The sequence below is a fragment of the Ictalurus furcatus genome, chromosome 20 (genome assembly GCF_023375685.1).
Source record: "Ictalurus furcatus strain D&B chromosome 20, Billie_1.0, whole genome shotgun sequence".
Lineage (NCBI taxonomy): Eukaryota > Metazoa > Chordata > Actinopteri > Siluriformes > Ictaluridae > Ictalurus > Ictalurus furcatus.
Genome location: NC_071274.1, coordinates 12,822,930 through 12,832,637, shown reverse-complemented (window position 1 = coordinate 12,832,637; position 9,708 = coordinate 12,822,930). Strand labels below are relative to the sequence as shown.

The following is a 9,708-nucleotide window of genomic DNA, read 5'->3' as shown; positions in this document are numbered from 1 at the left end:
GATTAAAATGTGCATGGAGAAAACCATGCAAAGTGAAATGGATTTATGCATGGACAGTACATCTGAAGAGATAATAGCCTTTATCACTTTACCCTAATGCAGTAATGAAATGGATATGTTTAAAAAAAAAAAAAAAAAAAAAAAGTCAGACGGAAATCCAGTATATATAATGATAATGTGGAACAGCACGTTAATAATGAATACACATTTATAGTGAAAAGCCAAAGGAGAGCTAGGCAGGTATCTATTTAACTCATATGTGGGAGTCATGTTAATTTTTCTATAAACTTTATTCACAAATATATCACACAGAGACAAAAACGCATAAGTTGCTTAACTCATTACGAAAATGTCTGATGTTAAAATATGAAATCCAAGATAAGAAAACTCTATTGCTTAAGTTACTTTGGGAAAAAAATGAAAACAAGGTCTTAATTAAATAAGTAATTAACTCATATATTTCTAAAACATGAGGTATACTTTTTGGCATTAAGACAATTTTCCAAATCTGGATTTCTTATTTAACACAGGGAAACAGCAGTGAACAGGTTACCCATTCTATAGACAAAATAACCCTTACCAACTAACAGACAAACAACCAAAGAAAATGAAATCAGTGCATAGTGCATGCCACAGTCTCACACTAAATTACTGCCAGATAAATCATTTCAACGTGCTGACAATTCTCAGACCAGTCTCTGACATTTACATAACCCCCCGCCCCACCCCCCACATATTCAATGGAAAAAAAAAACATTATGTAATGTAAATACCAATATATACATATCAACATGTTTAACCAAGACAACAAGAATAGCCAAAACTTAACTCTAAGGCAGTTATTATTCAACCTGGGACATTAGGATCCTGAAAGACAAACCAGTTCTTATCACAAACTAACTAAATTAAAAAAGAAAAAAAAAAAAGAAAAATAAAAGGACATGATGAATTACACACTATGTACAGAGTGGATGTGCTATAAAGTGCAATAAAATCTAAACGTAGAGGAACATGTTTTGGGATCTGCTCAGTCGAGTTGGGAAGATGCCGAGGCTGACGTTTTAGGCCCGGTCACAGATAATTGTCTCCATCACGAATGTGTTCTCAAAGTGACGAATGCTATGACACTTCCTGGTCTCTCGCTTGTCGATACCTAGACAGGATGCACAAGTCAGAAGTTAAAGGTCTGCAGTGAATACGAGTAACAATAAACAAGCTTTTATGCTTATATGTAGATAAAAAAATAATAATTATAGAGCAAGACAAAATGTGTATGTATACATAAATGCAGATAAGAAATGCTTATGATGGTGACAGCTGACAAATCTGAATCCACAGCAAAATATACTTTAAAAACTTTTAGGGATTATTATATTACTATTAAGATCTAATTGGTAAAAACCGATTTAATCTCCCAGCATTATTCAACATTCATGGTTTATTTTAGACTAAGTATTTCAGGCCTACACGTTCAGTACAAATGCTGTCTAGCCAAAAGCGTCATTCTGTCACAACGACATAATCTGTGAAAAGAAGGAGAATCCCCTATGAGCCAAACTCCTACACTTCATCGACTGCATCACTTCCTCCTCCCGTGCAGTACCCTACTTGGAGGTGGTTGGCGTACTCTCGGCTGGTGAATCATCCACACATGGATTAATCACATAGTGGATCACAGTATTAGTGCATCCTACACACGCACGCGAGAACTACGTAGCACCAGCCTACACTAATATCAGGTCCAGGTTTCCTCCACTGTCACTATAGCGGAGGCAGCCTATTTGTGACGTACAAGGTTTTGCAGTTTTACAAAATAAGATTTAAAGGTACAATGAATAATCTTCTGGAGTTTCTCTCATGGTTGTGATGTTGGTCACAACTGAGAAATGAAATAAATGTCAAACTGGAAGTGTTGTCATGTGGTCCAGCCCACACGGGACAGTTTTTCCTCGATCAAGGACCATTTTGTTGGTTCAATAGTCCTAAATGGACATCTGCTACATATTGCATAATATTAGCTATTAAGTAGTCGTTATCTTTTGTTAAAATGTTACTGAAATTCTGGAGGTGTTGAAACCCCCTTAAAGTATGCAACTAGATAAAAGCTGAATAATGGTCCCTGCATGTTAGTAAAAACTGGCGACGGATAACAGTGAAGAAAAAGGGCAAGGGAAAGAAAAAGAACGAAAGTGTAACAGGCAAATAAGAAAAAGTTGTGTGCAAGAAAGGCAGGATAAGTAGCTGTACTCACGTCTGCGAGAGTTGCGGCGTTTCAGTCGGAAAGTCTCTTTGCCATAACACAGGCGGTGGATAAAGGGGCCAAGCTGACGCATGTTCTTCACCCGGCCTGTCACCATCATCTCTTCCTGAACCATGTAGGTCTGTGGCAGGTACATCCCCCTCTGCACAACAAATACACAACAATTAATCATTACTGCTGGGAATGTGTTCTGCTTTACTCATTACACTCATTGAGGTTAATATATTTGTAAAATAAATTTACATCTATAATGGCCTAAAAGACTGACCCAAATTGTTAGACCTGGAAGTTGACCTCAATTTTCATTTTGTACTAGATTTCATTCCATATAGAATTCAAGAATTGTGCCTTTTTTCCTCCAGATTCTTTACCTTGTTTTCATAAAGCACACTTTTCTCCAGCATCTAGCACATTTCTCTTACCATAAAATGGCTATATAAAATGGCCATATATGGAGTATGATACAAGACTTGACATAAGGTGTGAGTCAGAGAGAGAAACATATTCAAGGCAAGAGCATTTTACCTTGACATTAATAAGTAGCTCCCACAGGTTCCTGGGAGGCATGACAATGGTGGTGTTGAGCTCAACCACATAACACTTATCCAACGCAATGTCGTGATATGCTGTGAGGCCCTGTGTAGATGAGGGGGGAAAAAAGCCACAAATTAGCAACAACTAAACGAAAGTAACCAATAAAGTCCTGCAGATCTAGTCATATCAATGCCTATGTTATTCAGAGAGTTCAGGGTGTTCTGACAAAGCCACTGCAAGTGCTTCTTGACAGACTGCTACTTTGCCAAAGAAGAAACATGTTCTTTAATGGGAGATCACTTTGGCAAAACATTTTGTACCATTAAAAATGTCAGTGTTGTACTCATAATGAAATTTCTATGCCATTTATATATGTATATATGTATAAATACGCTACCTCTGTGCCACAAAGACAAAGAGGTAGAATGCAAAAGGCTAGGAGATTCCCTCCTTACCCGGTGGAAGTCGTGGACGATGTCAGCTGGATCGCTTCCTCCGAAGTTGGGCACAGGAACGTTGATCTGCTCGTAGTTTTCTTCCAAGTAGATGCCGACATTCTCTTGCAGTTCCTGTCTCCCTAGCAACGGTGCGTACAGGGAGTCTTCATACATCACCCGACAGTGGAACAGGCTGTCCTCGGGGATCTGTGTGAAGAGCAAATTTGGAACATGTCTTAAAAAAGAACGCACAAAGGACAAGATGGAAGACATAGCTAATGAATAATGAAAGGTAGTAAAAATTAAGGCGGATGACTGACAGGGCATATTACTCATCAGACACAGAATGTGGCCTAGATTTTGCTTTTCCTTTATGTTCTGTGCACAAAGAAAGCTTTCTCAGACAGTCCTACTACTTGATTTATCATTTACATTTCACTTAATAGTTTTAGAGCACTGTTTAATATTAAACATGACACTATCTTTGCTCATGTCTCACCTGAGGGGTGACGTAGTAGCGATACACATAGACTGACACCATGATCAGGCCGGACATGAAGATCACCAAGCCGGGAATCAGACACCAGAGGCCACTTACTGAAGACTTCTTAGGCCTGAGAGGAAGGACCAACTCATCCGGCTGGAAGAAAGATGAATCAATTGGGTTATTTTTGCCTGCTAAGCAAGAATATTTTTTTGTCAAGAGAAATCTGACCGAACAGGAGCGCCTCAAATGTCCTATACCCAGACAGGGACACTTTTAGGCAACCTGATCTCATGCAAAATTTAGAGCAATGCTAAGGAGTGTGATTGTTTGAAGACTTTGTTGGTTGTCACTAACAAACCAGTCTCGAACCCTAAACTTGGCCATTCATAGATTTATGTACATCATGGCTCATGCTTACAACTCGATGCTCACGAGAGCATCGTTAGACCACGATGACGCCTCTCTAGCAACAAATCAGATAAGCACCAGTAGCACATTTTTTCTATTTCTCTCTGTAATTTCTCTTCGTGAATGCCAAGGAATTAGTCACGCCACATCTCAAGGAGTCAGGAGGTGTGAACGCCTCCAGTCTCTCAGGCAAGCCTGCCAAGGACGCCATTCTGGCTTCAGCCCACGCTGACTGTACTCACCATGGCAATGGTATAGCAGGTCCACCAGACCTGCTGACAGAGCAAATCTGTGACGCAGCTGCCTTTTTTTTTAGCCACATACTGTACATCGTAGTTTATATCTGAATAGGCTTTTCAGTGCAGGAGACAGAGGTCATTGTAGACAGTCTTTGGAGGACATTCTGCATCGGCATAAGTACAATGTTGCTTCTGGGATTTCACTTAATTTAATTGGAAACGTATTATTTTCTAAATGATGTGGCAAATTAATTCACGCTATCTTGCTTTGACCAATGATGAGAATAGGTTATAAATATAATAGGCTTATTTGTTCTCTATTCATCGACAACCGATCTTTGACTTCAGTATCTTGGCATCTTGATGGATGGATGTCTTTCACTCGAGTGCATTTATTCAGATATAAAGTTGCTGTCTTTGTTAGAAACAAAACCAATGTTAGAAAGAGCATATTCCAGAATGGCTGTGTCAAATGGTTATGGGGTTATTCTATGAGACCAGATGGTACTAGTTGGCCAGGGAATTTCAACAGCAACACTTTCATTCTTATTGTAATTTAATCTGCCTGACCCTTATTTATAACTAAACAAACAAATACATAAATAAATAAATAATTATTCACAAGTCACATGCACGCAACCAGTCATTTAATTTGGCTAAATTCAATCTTACATCCTAAATCCACATACTAAACTGCATGTCAGAATAACACGCTACACTTTAATACAGGCTCCTTTTTTATTAAAGCAGTTTTCTTGTTTGCACATAACCCTGTTTAGGCTTTAACTGCTTTGTGCATACTAACAATGATGTAATGGCAGTCTTGGCAGTGCTCTGGGGAATCTACAGAAATGCAGAATAACAATGTGCTCTGGATTTCCACATTTTATCAATAAAAAGTGCACCATTACTGCAAATCTAAGCAATATGCATTGGTTTGTAAATGTCACCAATTGTGTCATTCTATCATTATAGTGCTTATTATGTCATTAATCTATAGGCGAATCATTACTGCAATTCATGTGGGGTTTAAATGTAGCCTACATAACAGAATATTAATATTCCCCATTCTTTTTTAAAAACGTATTTAAAAAACTGCATTTCAATGAAAAACGTTTAAAATTCAAAATACACACTTTTTAGTTAGTTACTTGACAATTATATTAAACATGAAACGTAGTTTTAATACAATTTAAGAATATACTTACAAGATAATAGTTATAACTGACTTTTTATTTTTCTAAAAGAATAAACTCACCTGAGAGTAAGACATGATAATTTCCTCTTTCCCTCCATCCCTCTGCTTTTCAGGCTTCTGCACCGATACGGGCTGAAAAGATATCTTCACCATTTTTTTTTTGTTTTGTTTTTGTATCTTGCGGGTCTCTGTGTGCTGAGGAGACGAGCTAATGCACCACAAGACTGCGACGCGCTTGATGCGAGCTGCTGAACTGCGCGCGCACTTAAAGGGAATTCCCGACTTCCGGTCTGCTTCAAACTAAGAGTCGTCCAATCACCGCGCGCCGTCTATGAATAACGGCGTCTATAAATATCGGTTTATGGGAAGCGGGCGAAGATGTCAGTTCAAGAAGTGATGAATAGTAGACAGCTACAGAGTTTAGTAAAAATTGGAATAGTTTAACTTGTAGTTTAATTCATATATATATATATATATATATATATATATATATATATATATATATATATATATATATATATATATATATATATATATATATATAAGTAAGTAAATTTTATTTATTTAAAAAAAAAAACGAGGACAGATAAACGACACTATATAAAACATAAAACATTTAATAAAAGTATGTTTTTAATCCATGATAAGAAATAAGAACGCACTGCTGATGTCCAAAGTGAGGCTGTTCTACAACCTCAGCACAGTCACCCATACCTTTCAGGACCTAGGAGTAAAGGCACAGTAACTCAGAGATGTACGAGGAGCTAGACTGTTACAAGCTTTAAAAACAAACATTAAAACCTTTATTTGGATCCTGTAATGGACAGGGAGCCAGTGCAAGGACTCGAAATGCAAGGTGATGTGGTCTCATTTCTAAAGTTCGATTTTCTTCTTTTCACAATTGATGCCAATATAATGAATTACAACAACCATAATGAGCTAAAAATAAAATAAAAGCATGAATAACTTTTTCCCAGGTCCTGAAAAGAAAGAAATTACTTAATTTTAGAAATCAAGTTGATACATGCTTTCGCGATCGAATAAAACACCAAGATTCTTCAACCTGCAAGTCTTAATATCTCCATGTGCTGAGACATGGTAGTGAGCATAGATCATTGGGTTTTAAAGGGAAAAGGAGCTGAGTGCCATGAGCGTAACAATGAAAAGAGATATTGTTTTCAAATAACGTTTCCTAATAGGAGTATGTACAGTGAGAAAAGGACAGGCCCTAATAGCTTCTGGCATCAACTGAGAACATCCTGTGACTGACTTAAAACGGCTCAGTATGTTCTCTCACAGGCCAACAATACATATGTATGTGTTTTTAAAATGTTAAAATGTTCTCTGTCGAGCTACACACGTTACTCCCATCCTAATGCTTGGAGCTTGCTGTACTTGTGACACACTCTCTGAGAATGCTCCCATGTGGATACTCTATCTAAAAATTGCACGTACCAAAAACAGTTTATGCCCAAGACTCAGCTATTTTTCAGTGGTTAACTTCACTTAGACACTGTAGGCTTGTACCCAAAAACTGCTGCTGTGATCATAAAAGAACCTGCTGCTTATACTTTTCAGCAATAGTATAAGTACTATTTAACTATATAGTATATTTGGGAAAGCGTAATGATTTATAACCCCACTATCCAGTGTCACATAGAAGAGGATGAGTTCCCATTTGAGTCTGTTTCCTACTAAGGGTTCTCCTCATTTTGTCTCATAAAGCTGCTTTGTGACAATGTCTATTGATAAAAGTGCTATATAAATACATTTAAATAGAATTATTTGAAAATACATTACATGAGCTATCTTGTATCACATAACCTTAATATAATATACAATTTACACTCAGTTCCAGACATTAAATACGCCTACAGCATGTTGAACTTAAACCCATATATATATATATATATATATATATATATATATATATATATATATATATATATATATATATATATATATATTACCACTAGACAGTTATTGGCTGGATATTTTGGTTTGGTGGACTATTCTCAACCCAATGATATTATAAATAATATGTTGAAATGATATAATAAAAATAATCACAACAGATTATGATTATATTCTAACCTTTACAAAAGGTTCTTCCTAATTTTTTAGTAAGGAATAAAATAAATGGTGTTGTTATAGGAAAATAATCAATGACAGGATGGCATGATACATTACCACCCAAATGTTAATTATATTCAAAAAAAGTTGGTTTTATCCCTCTTGTACCACAGCAGTTTTCAGACAATTATACTGTCAATGAATTAAAAAAAAAAATGCAGCTCAGAATAAGCACATTAATATAACCCTTGCAGCCAACACCTGACCAACCAGATTGAAGAATTCTACAGTCCTGTGGTATAAACTGTACAACGTTTACTGTACAAAGGTGTGGGCTATGATTATTATTATTATTATTATTATTATTATTATTATTATTATTATTATCCATCCATCCAATTTCTGTACTGCTTATCCTACACAGGGTTGCGGGGAGCCTGGGGCCTATCCTAGGGGACTCGGGGCACAAGGCGGGGTACACCCTGGACGCAATGGCAACCCATTGCCGGGCACAATCACATACACACACACACACACACCCATTCACTACAAACAATTTAGAGATGCCAATCAGCCTGCCACCCCCCATCCCCCACCCCCTCCTATGCACAGGAATCAAACCCCCAACCCTGGAGGTGCGAGGCAAACGTGCAACCACTAAGCCACCATGCCCCCTATTATTATTATTATTATTATTATTATTATTATTATTATTATTATTATTATTAATATTATTCCCTGCCTTGTGGCCTGAGTTCCCTGTGACCCTACATAGGATAAGCATTATGGGAAACTGGATGGAGTATTAGTAGTAGAAATATGTTGTAAGAGCTCCATTATTTTTTTTTTACATGTAGCTCCTTTCAAACCCTTTTACCCAATTACATAGGCCTTTTAAAAGCTGATTACATTTGTGCTCATATTATACTAGAAGCTGCAGCGTGCACAAGGGCTTTTAAGCTGAAATGCTCCTGAAATGGCTGTGCCTTCCGATGCTTATTTTAGGCTTTTACGGTGAACGACGCACACAGATTTGCATCAGCCTTCCGGAAGTCAAAAAATAACCTGTCATGCCATTCTACTTATATGGAATTATTATCATTTATGACCGCTTTGACGGTGTGTGGGAATCCATGATATCGAATCATTCATGTGATCAGAAAATTGGGGTTTTGAACACTGGGATGCGTTGCATATTTAAATCTAGGGTATTAGCTTTATGGCATATAATTATCCTTATTTTTGTGATGTGCTAGGGGAAGAAACATTCAATTACTTGTCATGATAAACATGATGTCTAATGAAACCATAATCTAAACCAGGGTGGGATGAAGCACAAATACATATCATTCCAACCAATTCATGTCAAACAAGCAGGAGCCAGACCTGATTTCACTTGATTAATCAGTTCACCATAATCTCCCATCAACTATCAAGTGTGCCTCCAATTTTTCTCTAATGACCAGCCCTTTGAGGAAGACCTCTGATCTACAACATATAAACATGCTGAAACAAACAAATAAACAATAGAAACATTCATAAAATTTGTAATGGTTTTAATGGCTATAATGGGAATTGTATTAGTTTTAATAGAAACTGTACTGGTCCCTATGGGTCTCTACTGGTGATCTGTTGCCTTTCATTGGTGGCATGTTATGTCTAGTGGATACCATTGAGGACCAATAATGGTAATGGTTTTAATTGTTAGCTGATGGTATGTAATGGTATTTTTATAGGAAAATGAATTACTAGATTTCATACAACGATGTCATAAGTACCTGTGATATTCCTGAATTATTTTGGACTACAACTCTGCTTTGTTCATTAAAGATTTCTGAGTTTTGAAAGATCTATGAACGTCCTGCCAGACACAGGTTAGGACCAAAACCACACAGACTACTCTCATACTAAGTAGTGAACTGTTTATTACAGTATTACACAGTTGTATACTCAATAACGTTTTGTCGTCTTGGACGTATACGGCGTAGACGTGGATTCGTCATTAATGAGCTTCTTTATAACACTTGTTGATTTTCAAGCCACACTGTTTATCTAATTACGTCAGCATAATA

General features: G+C 36.9%; 1 protein-coding gene across 1 annotated transcript; it reads right to left on the bottom strand.

Moving 5' to 3' along the window:
* Nucleotides 1-271: 271 nt before the first annotated feature.
* Nucleotides 272-5,852, bottom strand: itm2cb (integral membrane protein 2Cb). Its single transcript, XM_053652146.1, has 6 exons — nucleotides 5,624-5,852; nucleotides 3,731-3,871; nucleotides 3,250-3,438; nucleotides 2,786-2,896; nucleotides 2,252-2,402; nucleotides 272-1,153 (listed from the first exon to the last, which is right to left on the bottom strand). Exons 1-6 carry the CDS (start codon nucleotides 5,714-5,716, stop codon nucleotides 1,062-1,064), a joined length of 777 nt encoding a protein of 258 aa, XP_053508121.1. The 5' UTR covers nucleotides 5,717-5,852; the 3' UTR covers nucleotides 272-1,061.
* Between the last annotated feature and the right edge of the window lie 3,856 nt (nucleotides 5,853-9,708).

What these genes read in the sequence shown, in the direction of transcription:
- itm2cb (XM_053652146.1), bottom strand. Translation starts at nt 5,716, where the DNA reads ATGGTGAAGATATCTTTTCAGCCCGTATCGGTGCAGAAGCCTGAAAAG. An exon ending in TTATCATGTCTTACTCTCAG is followed by an intron (nt 3,872 to 5,623) that starts GTGAGTTTATTC and finishes TCTTTCTTCCAG; the next exon opens with CCGGATGAGTTGGTCCTTCC. An exon ending in AGCTACTTATTAATGTCAAG is followed by an intron (nt 2,403 to 2,785) that starts GTAAAATGCTCT and finishes TTTGTTGTGCAG; the next exon opens with AGGGGGATGTACCTGCCACA.